Genomic DNA, 13,057 nt, shown 5'->3' with positions numbered 1-13,057 from the left:
CGAGTGCAGTATTGAATTCGGAAGCGAGGACGACAGATGTAACAGCCCCGTAAACAGGCACGAGCCGGCCTCGGTGGCCGAGCGGTTCTAGGCGCTTCAGTCCGGAACCACGCGACTGCTACGGTCGCAGATTCGAATCCAGCCTCGGGCATGGATGTGTGTGATGTCCTTAGGTTAGTTAGGTTTAAGTAGTTATAAGTTCTAGGGGATTGATGACCTCAGAAGTTAAGTCCCATAGTGCTCAGAGCCATTTGAGCCAAACAGGCACGAGTGTATAATAAATAATGTAATATTTATTGTGTTGAAGTAGAGTTGTGTTTCTTGTTAAGCTACGGCTTGTTTAATCTAAAAGTTTGCATTTCAAGTAGGTTTCTACTAACTAGAACAATATTTACCACCGTACTGGGTGGCGAGTCGTAACCACTCGTTCACAGTTTTCTCGTAAACAGCTTTTTGCGGACTCATGTTTACTGGAAGGTTCTTGCTTCTTTTATTGTACAGGGGGTATCAAAAAGATTCGTCCGAAACTAATAAACATATGCAATGAATATTGTTTTTTGATGAACGGCAAACTCAAAAAGTTTTTTTTTCTTTTCATACCTTTTCATGGGTGTTCAATAACCCCCCCTTGAGATGACGGCACGTGTCAATGTGGTATTTAAACTGTTCCCACACTGCAGCGACCATGTCTTGAGCTACAGCTTCCACAGCTACTGTTATGTGATGTCTCATTTCATTCATTGTTGTTGGTAACGGAGACACATAAACAGAGTCTTTTATAAACCCCCATGGGAAATAATCACATACAGTAAGGCAGAATCATTTGGTCCAGTGCGACCGATCCATCGTTCAATAATTCTTCGATTTAAAAAAAACCCACAGATGCCAGTGTGGCGGTGCCCATCCTGTTGGTAAATCAAGTCGTTCGAATCAGTTCTGGAGCATATTGAGATATGTGCTTCTTGTAACAGTGTTCTCGGCAAAGAAAAGTCGACCATACACCTTTTCCCGTGAAACTACAAAAAACACATTAAATTTTGGAGAGTCGCTCTCATGCTGTACAGCTTCATGTGGTTGTCCCGTATCTCATATTCTCACATTATAACGGTTCACCTTGCCATTTAAATGAAATGTTGCCTCGTCATTAAACACTAAGCGTGGAAGAAAACTCTCATCCTCCATCTTACCAAGAGCGAAATTACAGAACTCCACACGTTGTTGCTTGTCACCTTCACGAAGACCTTGCAGCAGCTGAATTTTGAAAGGTTTCATGTGTAATCGTCGATGCGACACACACCAGACGGACATCGCGGGCATGCTGAGCTGTCGAGCTGCACGACGAACGGATTTCGGCGGACTCCTTGTGAAACTATGGCGGATGCTCTCGACATCTGTAGCAGATACTCGGGGACGGCCTGGATACTTGCCTTTACACGAAATACCAGTTTCTCGGAATTGTTCATGCTGTCGTCTAATGCTCTGTACTGTAAGAGGATCCACATCATACCTAATACGAAAATCACGCTAAACAGTTATTACTGACCCGCACTGCGCAAAACGTAGAACACAAAACGATTCTGTTGTCCCGACACCATTTTTACCAGAACTGAAGTGGGCGCACACTCCTGCTACCTAGAGGGAACCAAACAAAACTCGAGAGTCTGTTCTTTCCCACAGTACGTTGTTCATTCACATATTGCAAATAAGATAATAGTTATGATTTTTTATAAATCAGATGATTCATTTTGATACACCCTGTATATTTACACCTGTCTTGTTTTTCACTATTAAAGAGATCTGGACCAAGAAAACTACGCAAATTATTCCTTTTTTTCCTTGTGTACTAAAGTAGTAGAAGACACCCTCTTCGAAAAGACGTATGTACTTTGTATTTAGCTTAATTCCAGTATTTTTAATTTAGATTCTAAAATACGCTGACGTAGGTTTGTCACGACACATTCCCTGAAAATATCAGTCATTCGAACTTTTCAGTAATTCCACATCTAATACGGCTCAGTTAAAAATGAATATAGCGATTACGAACAGTTAAAACTCCTTTATGCATAGCGTCACATCGTCAATAATTACAGAGAATGCAAAAGTAAGTTGAAAACTTCGACTGCGACTGTGCGAGGCCAACACAAAAATTGCACGCTCCGGTTTCCTTCACTGAGCTGAGTGCTTCAACAACCAAATGTGGACGAGGCAAAGGGAACTACTGATACCACAGCTTGATACGGATTTCTCCTTTGCCGAAAACAATTCTAGGACTGAAAATGCTCATTTATAATGCGTTCACGTCTGTCACTCCTCATTGAAATGTATGGTGTGAAATGTATTATCTCTTAATTCTTCACCCATGACCAAAAGGAGTCATACAGAACATCTGTACAGTTTGGAATAAATTTAAACTTTATTCTACATTCCTTGCAATTTTTTATCAATGTCAAGGTTACGGTACGGGAGCTTCCTTATCTGAAACGTGCGCTACATAGCGTCCGTTATCAATATTGTTGCGTGGGGTTGTGCGGCATTCGAAACAGTGGGACCTGACGTTTTTTAAGGTCAGTTTAGTAGCGACCATGCAATGGACGGGAGGGGAGCGCGTGAACGTGGCGACGACTTATTTTTCCAATGGCCGTTCGGTCATTGCAAACCAGCGTGCATTCAGGGAAAAGTTTAATATCACCCCTGCTGACTGTGTTCCTAATCGAAAGTAATGCGGTTGGACGCTTTAAGGCATACTGGTAGTGTGCAGAAATAGAAACCATGACCTTCGAGAGCCACCAGGACACGGCAAAACGGTGAAGTATGGCTGGCGATTTTGAATTCCCCCAAGCGATCTGCATCCAAACGTGCAACTGCTCTTGCAGTTGCTCATCGCATAGTGAGACGAATTCTTCATAAAGACTTAAAATTTCATCCATACAAACTGGCTCTAGTACACAGTCTTAACCCACACAATTCTGTTCCTCGAAAAAAAGCGCATGTGAAGCCTTGATCGAAAATCTGCCTCATGACACCCTTGTTGTCTGGATGCGTGAGTAAACAGAACTTGCGATATTAGAATGGCACGAAGCGCAGAGAACTTCACGAGCAACCTCTGCACACAGTACGTGATACTGTTAGGTGCACATTATCCAAAATTGGCATTACTCGCCCACGGTTTTCTCGAAGAGAACGATACGGCAGTTAGATAGCTTCTGAGCTTTATGTCCCGATGATTGAGCATTTTTTTTTTCCTTCCCGAACTTCAAGAAATAGATGTGGAGGATGTCTAATTCCAAGAAGACGGCGCCACGGCTCACACGGCACAGACGTCAATGACACTCTTGCGCAAACACTTCCCCGACCATCTCATGTTTTTGAGGGGCGATATTCGACGGCTGTCACGCTCGCCATATTTAGCCCCGTACGACTTTTTCTTATGGGATCATCTCAAATCCTTGGTGTATAGTTATCGTCCACGGACCATGGATGAGCTGCGGAACAGTTCAAAATGAATATAGCGATTACGAACAGTTAAAAAAATTTAATGCGTAGCATTATATCGATAGGAATTACAGAGAATGCAAAATAAAGTAGAAAAGTTTGATCGTGACTGTGCGAGTTCAGCACAAAATTTGCGCGCTCCAGTTTCGTTCAGTGAACTGAGTGTTGCAACAAACATACCTGGACGTGTTAAAGCAACTGATGACACCACAGATTGCTGTCCGCAGCTCGTGGTCTAGTGTCGAGCCGGCACAGTAGCTCAGCGTGTTCGGTCAGAGGGCTGGCTGCTGCCCTCTCCAATAAAAAAAAAAAACTGAGTAAAGGAATCGACAATCAAATTGAATGGATGTCATGTGACGTCCGCCAAGACGCTGTTTCTGGATCACGTGGTCCCGGGTTCGATTCCCAACCGGGTTGGGGATCTTTTTTCTGCCCGGGGACTGGGTGTTTGTGTTGTCTTCATTATTTCATCATCATCATTCGTGACAGTGGCTAGATTGGATTGTGTAAAAAATTGGAATGTGTGTAAAAATTGGGACTTGGTACGTTCGCTGATGTCCACGCAGTTGAACGCCCAACATACCAAACGTCATTGTCATCACCACACATTGATGCGGATTCTTCCATTGCCGAAAACGATTCCAGAATTCAAAATGCGCATTTGTAGTGTGACCGGTGCATAAAAAAAAGTCCTTCCTTTTGCACTATTTGTATCTCTATCCATTAAATAGTTATACCCGTTTGTAGTAACTATATTCTTTTTGAATTGTCCTGTTTGGGGAACACGTTTCCAAAGCTGGCTACATCGTAAAACGGGCATCTGTTTTCACTTCAGATGACCAGTCTCCAGGATAACACAATCTCTTTGTTTCTGCTTTGTGACTCGTACTGTTAGTTCAGTGCAAGAGTGGCGCGATTCGATCAATGAATTTTTAAAAAGAAGAAATTTCCAGGCAGATAAACAAACAGAATAATGGCAGTTTTTTTTATATGCTGACAGTGCTACCAGAAGTAGCGAGTTTGTGTGGGGGGGGGGAGGGGGGAGGGGGGGGGGAGGAGAACATGTTGCAAGACGCTCCATGAATAATATGAATAGAGGAGTTACATTCCAAATGACGTTGTTTGCACTCCCATTCTGATTCTGTGTACAACCATCAAGACGTTTCTTCAATAGTTCAAAATCAGACACAGCTCTGAAAATTGAATTTATGATACATAAGACAATTTTCAGTAGACTGTGGTTATTTGAATAAACATGCTCTGGTTCTTGATATATTGCATTTGTACTGTCTGATCGTTTTGGACATAATCCATGTAAAGGTTCAAGATCGGTAGACACAATATAACCTCACCTTGTGTTATATCACGGTACTGCCTCGCAAATAAAGAAAATAGTGATGTGCTCTGGAGAATAAATACGTGATCTGTTGTGAATTGGCAGGAGCCAATTCACGGGGTTTGGAGAAAGCCGAAAGGCACGCGTTTAAGCTCACGCAGGCTGGCGTGAGGTCTGGAAAATGACAATGTAATTAATATAGCCAATAAGGTACGTTGCTGCTGGAATACCTAACTTTAATCCACAATTGGTGTACATCGCTCTTGACTGTACAGGTTTTACAATCTCAATATTAACTGGTAATGGCGCCTTACTAGGTCGTAGCAAATGACGTAGCTGAAGGCTATGCTAACTATCATCTCGGCAAATGAGAGCGTATTTGTCAGTGTAGCTTCGCTAGCCAAGTCGGCTGTACAACTGGGGAGTGCTAGGACGTCTCACTAGACCTGCCGTGTGGTGGCGCTCGGTCTGCAATCACTGACAGTGGCGACACGCGGGTCCGACGTATACTAGCGGACCGCGGCCGAATTAAAGGCTACCACCTAGCAAGTGTGGTGTCTGGCGGTGACACCACGTGATCAGTGCCATGTTGTTCGTAGGGACAGGTAGAAGAACCCTGAGAGGAAACAAAGATTTGAAGAGGCACATCTGAAAAAGTATCGAAGTTGTTAAAAGAAACAGTGCTGATGAGTTGCTCAGAGATTCAAAAATCCTTCCTGGGAACCAGGACTTCATTCAGACGTCGTTTCACGCAAATGAGGCTTTCGCCGTATAAGAATTTTCAAGTGCGCTATTAAAGATAGAGAGAAAAAGTTTTCCATGTTTGTACAGCACATCAGCTTACACATTTAATCATACCATTTTCTTTAAATGTAAAAAATAAAAGACCAGTACCAAGAAAAGTTGGTGAAAAAGTTGTTTTAATTTTTCAAGTTACAAAATCATTATCAGAATAATAATCACCACTGCATTGATAACCCTCTGACGAAAGGTGTCAAACATACAAGGGGCATTCATTAACTAATGCAACACATTTTTTTCTGAAAGCATGTTGGTTTTATTCAGTACGCCATATTATTCCCAACTGTTTTGGCTACAAAGCCCTATTCCTCAACATAATCTTCGTTCAGTGTGACGGCCTCACGCCACCTTAATGGGAGGGCCGGTGTGCCCGAATAGTGCCACTCTATCGGTCGACGTGGGAGCCACATCTTGTTGCATCTATAATCTCTCCATCATCCACGTACTGCTTCTGGCGACTGTGTCTTTCATCGAGCTAAACAAATGAAAGTCGATCATCTGGAGTGAGAGTGTCCGCACATTCCGACATTCCAGCAGTCACAGCTGTGTTCAGCCGGCAGTCATACTGGTGATCAGGCAGATTTGCACGATCGTTACGATGATGACAGACGCTTCGCCCAACAACTTACGTGCTTCTGTTCACAGCCAGGTCTCAGGAGACAACCTGCAATCGCCAATGAATATCTCCGATGCTCTGGTTTTCCGTCAAAAGAAACTCAGTGACAGCTCTCTGCTTGGAACGCACCTCTGTTACAGGCGCCATTTTGAAGCCTACATAATTGTAGCGCCGCCATGTAACAACCTTAAGAGCTGAAACGAGAATATTTCACGATGTCCCAGGACAAATTCAACATTTTTTCAACAGAAACTGGCCACAAAAAATGTGTTCCATTACTTATTGGACACCCCTCGTATCTTCCGTGCTACTCCAGGAAATGAAACTTCCTGGCAGATTAAAACTGTGTGCCGGACCGAGACTCGAACTCGGGACCTTTGCCTTTCGCGGGCAAGTGCTCTACCAACTGATCTACCCAAGCACGACTCACGCCCCGTCCTCACAGCTTTACTTCTGCCAGTATCTCGTCTCCTACCTTCCAAACTTTACAGAAGCTCTCCTGCGAACCTTGCAGAACTAGCACTCCTGAAAGAAAGGAGTCTCGGTCCGGCACACAGTTTTAATCTGCCAGGAAGTTTCACATCAGCGAACACTCCGCTGCAGAGTGAAAATCTCATTGTGGAAACATCTCCCAGGCTGTGGCCAAGCCATGTCTCCACAATATCCTTTCTTTCAGGAGTGCTAGTTCTGTAAGGTTTGCAGGAGAGCTTCTGTAAGGTTTGGAAGGTAGAATACGGAGTACTGGCAGAAGTGAAGCTGTGAGGACGGGGCGTGAGTCGTGCTTGGGTAGCTCAGTTGGTAGAGCACTTGCCCGCGAAAGGCAAAGGTCCCGAGTTCGAGTCTCGGTCCGGCACACAGTTTTAATCTTCCAGGAAGTTTCATATCAGCGCACACTCCGCTGCAGAGTGAAAATCTCAGTCTGGAAACACTCCAGGAAATACGTCTTTATGGTGCATATCATGTAACAGAAAATGTTCCTCAGTTTAAAATGACAGGTACAGCAGGACAAGGAAGGAAGTAATTGGCGAACGTAACTCTTTGCTATTGAGTGATAGAATTTCAAAGAAAACAAAGGTCTTGCTGTACATGTCTATCATAGAATCACTACATATGGCGCCAAACAAGGAAGTTAACTAAAAAGTTGTCGCAACTCTAGATTGTAATGCGTCAGAAATAAAAGAATACGCAAAATTATAGTAGAAAAATACACTGTTCTCGATGCCGTAGATAGTAAAATATGGACATGGTATGACCACCTCCAATGAGTGATTGACAGCCGATGCCCAAAAAGTATCTATGAATGGACACCAGCTGAGCGAACAAAAAGCGGAATACTACTTGGATGCCAGGAAGTTTCAATGAGACGATAAGTTCAAGTGGCCTTCAGGAATAAGAGTGGACAGACAGGAAAACGATGGAAGGAGAAAAGCTGCAGATGACGACCGTCGTAAAAAATGTCGCACATTAATATAGATACACGACAGTCCCGATCCTCCTAATTATGGTACACCCTGTACGAGGTGAGATCAAAAAAGTAACTGGAATTTTTGTTTTTCTTAAAGAATTCTTATTCATTCGTCAGCATCAACTTTGTCCCCTTCAAAGTAACCACTCCCCCCCCCCCCCCCCCTCCCAGATATAATATACTTGTGGTAGAGCTTTTCCCAATTTTAGAAGCACTTCTGGAATTCACTGTTTTTATTTCATCAATCGCCTCAAAACGACGTCCTTTCAGGGTTCTCTTCAGCCTCAGACGTAGACGAAAGTCGCAGGGGACCAGCGAATACTGTGGCTGAGACAACAGAACTGTTTTGTTTTTTGCCAAAAAATCGCGAACAGGCATTGAGATGCGAGCGGGAGCGGTATCGTGATGCAATTTTCACCAGTGATTTTGCCACAATTTGGTCATTTTCTTCGGTTTGCTTCACACAGAAGATGCATAACTTCCAAGTAGTATTCCTTACCGACCGTACGACCACAAGGCAGGAACTCATGATGCATTATCCCATGCAACAGTGACCGATGACAACAGTGAGAAGAACCTTCACATGTGATCGAACGCGTCGATTTTTTTCGGTTTTGGCTCTTGAGGTAGTTTCCATTGGGACGATTGGGCCTCGGTTTCGACGCCCTTCCCGTATGCCCATGCTTCGTCATCTGTTATAACCTTCTTTAGAAGTTCTGGGTCGTTGTCGGCTTCATTCATCAGTTGCTGAGCGATGTCTACGCGACGTCGTTTTTGGTCGAAATTCAACGATTTCGGAAAAAACTTTGCTGCTACACGTTTTATGCCCAAAACGTCCGGAATAATTGCTTAGCTTGGGCCAAAGGATACGCCTACATTCATTACCAACGTCTCTCATGCTGATTTGGCGATTTTTCCAGAACCATTGTCTTTACTTCTTCCACATTGCCATCAATAACTGACGTGCTAGGGCGTCCAGAGCGGTCATCGTCTTCAACGTCGTCTTGACCGTGTTTGAAACGCTTATACCTCTTGTAAAATCTTGTCTTACTCCTAACAGATTCGCTGTAAGTCCCAGTCAACATTTAGAGTGCGGTGCTGCTCTTTATCCCTAGAAAAATTTAAAGCAAAATTTTTACTCCATCTTTTTCGAAAGTAAAAATACGCTGAGCACCCAAAAACACTTTCCGACTGTCAGCAACAAACTGAGTATCCAAATCAGCTGAAGATACTAACATACATCAGTAGCATGCGTACCACAAAGATAAAAAAAAATATTGAAAATCGGTTGCATAAAGCCCGCGAAATTAAACATTCCCGTTACTTTCTGGTAGCATCTCGTATGAACATGTATGTTATGGTGGTGCCATAATATGCAGAGGTGAAACAATTCATGGGATACCTCTCAATATTCTGTCGGACCTCCTTTTGCCCGGCGTAGTACAGCATCTCGACGTGGCATGGACTTAACAACTCGTTGCAAGTTCCCTACAAAAAGACTGAGCTTTGCTGTCTCTATAGCCGTCCATAATTGCGAAACTGCTGCCGGTACAGAATTTTGTGCACGAACTGCCCTCTCAATTACGTCCCAAAAATGTTCCAAGTGATTCATGTATGGCGATCGGAGTGGCCAAATTATTCGCCCGAATTGTTCAGAATGTTCTTCAAACGAATCGCGAACATCTGTGGCCCGGTGGCACTGCGCATTGCCCTCCATAAAAATTCCATTGTTGTTAGGGAACATGAAGCTACAAATGGTCTCCAAGCAGCCGGACATAACCAGGACCTAGCGCATTCCATGTCAACACAACCCACATAATTACGGGATCACGACCAGCTTCCACAGTGCCTTGTTGACAACCTGGGTCCACGGCTTCGTAGGGTTTGCGCTACACCCGAACCCTACCCTCAGCTCTTACCAACTGAAATTGGGACTCACCTGACCAAGCCACGGTTTACCAGTCTTCGAGGGTCCAATCGATATAGCCACGAGCCTAGGAGAGGGGCTGTAGGCGATATCGTGCCATAAGCAAAGGCAATCGGGTCGGTCGAATTCTGCCGTAGTCCATTAACGCCAAATTTCGCTCCGCCCTAATGGGCACGTTCTTCGTACGCCCCACATTGATTTCTGCGGTGATTTCATGCAATGTTGCTTGTCTGTTAGCTCTGGCAACTCTACGCAAACGCCGCTGCTCTCGGTCGTTAAGTGAGAGCAGTCGGCCACTGTCCGTTGTAAGAGGTAATGCCTGAAATTTAGTATCCTCATCAAACTCTTGACACTGTGGATCTCAGAATACTGAACTCCTTAAGCGATTTTCTAAATCGAGTGTACCGTACGTCTAGGTCTAACTACCATTCCGCATTTAATGTCTGTTAATTGGCGCCAGACACTGCCCTACTACCGCCATCTGTGTATGTGCATATCGCTATCCCATGGCTTTTGTCACCTCAGTATATTACAGTGATACACCGTATATATCTGATCCTCTCGTTATCAGTTATTAGGGGCGTCGACGCCCGAAATATAGACAGAACGGCGTCAGAGTGCAATAACTGACTGTGACTCACCGTTTCTTCGCGGTGCCCGGTGCGAATTGGACCCGGCCCACTTTGAAGTTGCGGAACATCAGCGACTCCCTGCAGCCACGGTTGTCCTCTCTGATGAACAACTTCAACAGGACGCAGTGAGTACTGCCCTTGGCTAGCTCCCGGCTGCTCACCGGCTCGGCCAGCTCCAGGACGGCGACGCCTCTGTTAAACGTAGACCGCGGTGGGAAGTGTTCGCATCGTATGTGTGTGCCCGACCACGAGCAGTCGTACAGGGATACCGTGGCCGCTGGGCGCGGCGGCGTGCAGTCGTCGATAGCGGAGGCGGCATCTCCCGCGGTGACTGCCGCCGCGAGCAAAAGCACAGGCAGCGCCAGCGCCGGCTGCATCAACGCTCTGCCCCTCGGCCGCAAGCGCACTGGCCAAAGTGCTGCGCTGCGCCAGATAGCGACAGTTTCCTCGCAGCGCCTCGGCCGCTCTATCGCATCTCGTGGTGGGGAGACCGTGTCCGCTGTGTCTGCCGCGTCCCTAGCGTTACGACGTCCTCGAAATGAATTCGGCTTTCTGACGTGGCGATCTGGGTCGCAATCACAGAGCACGGAAGTAAGTAGCGGGGCCTTTCCCGTAGCGAAGGAACGGAGGGCGTGTACCCCGACCCTGCATCCGTTGGGCATCTACAGCGCGCAGTGCAGCACCAGTCTCATCGCTGTTTCCTCTGTGGCTGCTTATTTACTCTCTGCCTCCTCTCGCCTTTCTATCGGGTTTGTTTTTAAATGAGCGAATAAACTCAATGATATAGGTAACTAATATAATACATGAAGATAGTAACTGTTCTCGAAAGAACATATACCGTTGATGACCGTGCAGATTCGCTAGAATAAATGATAATTAATTGAAACCCTCAGTTGCCGACAGGTGTTGTTGACATACCTCGATGGGGACAGCTGAAAATTTGTGCCCCGACGGGAACTCCAGCCCCGGATCTCCTGCTTACATGACAGACGCTCTATCCATTATTTTTTTTTTTTTTTTCTTGTTCGGGGCGGACGTCTCATGACGCCCGTTCAGGTTGTTCGTTGATCTTTTCACTCAGTTTTTGTATTACAGAGGGTAGCTAAACCTCTGACCGAACACGCTGAGCTACCGTGCCGGCGTCCATCTGAGCCACCGAGTGGACAGATGAATAGCGCGACTGCAGGGACTTACCCCTTGCACGCTTCCCGTGAGACCCACATTCTCAACTGTCCACAATCTACATACGTAATGTTACTAATGGATACCGTGACAACGCCTTAGACCGCGCGGCTACACCACGGGTCTTAAACGTTCTTTCTTCACCTCAATGTCAATACTAACTTGTGGACTGAAATCCGTTACCTGTTCCACCAAACTCTTGACAGTCTAATAGGATTTCCTGCGGAGAGAATCCTGTAGATTCGTGCGTCAAAGCCTTCATAATCTTTTCAAAATCTTTTATATATTTGCCCCACCCCCTCTGATTGTGGTGACAATACGTTTGGCAAAGTCGACCCAGCTCACGCAAGTATCGTTTCTCTGGATTTCCGGCCAGGCAATAGGCAGAGTGTGGACCACTTCAACCCCATTGCTTTCCATACCTTCATTCCATAATTTGAAAGTAAACTGTGACCCATTATAGCACAAAATCGCTTTCGGTTTGCTGATATGCACAAAGTAATAGTTTGCAAATGTCTTATAAACCGCTTTAGCTGTTGCTTTTCTTATCGGATATAACGTAATGAACTTCGAAAAGGCTTGCAACACTACTAATATGCAAGCGAAATTGTCGAAGGTCTTTGGCAGGGGCCCATATAGATCCACACGCACGAATCCTAGTACATCGTCAGGCCTTATGCTCTGCATAGGACCACGAGTTTTGCGGTTTGTCACTTTCACCCTCTGACTCTTATCGCAAGTCTTTCTCCTATCTGTTATTCACTTTAACAGCCGCGCGGGATTAGCCGAGCGGTCTAGGTCGCTGCACTCATGGACTGTGCGGCTGGTCCTGGCGGAGGTTCGAGTCCTCCCTCGGGCATGGGCGTGTGTGTTTGTCCTTAGGATAATGTAGGTTAAGTAGTGTGTAAGCTTAGGGACTGATGACCTTAGCAGTTAAGTCCCATAAGATGTCAGACACATTTGAACATCACTTCAAAATTTTGTTACAATTCACAACAACCATTTTCTCTGTGTATTTCTTTGGTCCGCAGTGACCATAGGCTAAGTGATAATAGTCTATGCCCGAGTGGTTCTAGGCGCTTTAGTCCGGATCCGCGCGACTGCTACGGTCGCAGGTTCGAATCCTGCCTCGGGCATGGATGTGTGTGATGTCCTTAATTAGGTTTAAGTAGTTGTAAGTTCTAGAGGACTGATGACCTCAGATGTTAAGTCCCATAGTGCTCAGACCCATTTGAACCATTTGATAGCAGTCTACTACTTCGGTGATGTACTTGGTGGGCCAACACATACCCCAAGTGTCGCTATCCTCATCTTCGCATGTATACAGGATATTCTTATACATCCTGTAATACTTTCTCAAATTTTCTTTGTCTTTATTCTTTTCGTCATAATTTGCCTTCACTGTTTTCTGTTTTCAAGCATTTGCCCTCGCTTTGAAGACGACGCATATTTTTTTTCAAATATTATCTTCTTTCGCCCTTCTACGTCGTGAAAGTAGCACAATTTCAGAACACCTTCGGATTTGTTTTCCTGTAACAAGCTCTTTCACATCAAGGTCATTCCAGAAAACCCGTCCAGCTCTGATACCGACAGCGGTTTATCTGGT

At 45.2% G+C, this 13,057-nt stretch overlaps 1 protein-coding gene across 1 annotated transcript in view; it reads right to left on the bottom strand.

Moving 5' to 3' along the window:
• LOC124594268 (toll-like receptor 2) overlaps positions 1-10,657 on the bottom strand; it is a 97,223-nt gene extending 86,566 nt beyond the window's left edge. The window contains exon 1 of the mRNA XM_047132632.1: positions 10,279-10,657. Within this exon, the coding sequence (XP_046988588.1) occupies positions 10,279-10,646 (368 nt within the window). The 5' untranslated portion in view covers positions 10,647-10,657. The remainder of the gene's footprint in view (positions 1-10,278) is intronic.
• Between the last annotated feature and the right edge of the window lie 2,400 nt (positions 10,658-13,057).

This window comes from Schistocerca americana, chromosome 2 (assembly GCF_021461395.2).
Source record: "Schistocerca americana isolate TAMUIC-IGC-003095 chromosome 2, iqSchAmer2.1, whole genome shotgun sequence".
NCBI classification, from domain to species: Eukaryota; Metazoa; Arthropoda; class Insecta; order Orthoptera; family Acrididae; genus Schistocerca; species Schistocerca americana.
This window is presented reverse-complemented; position numbering and strand designations above follow the sequence as displayed.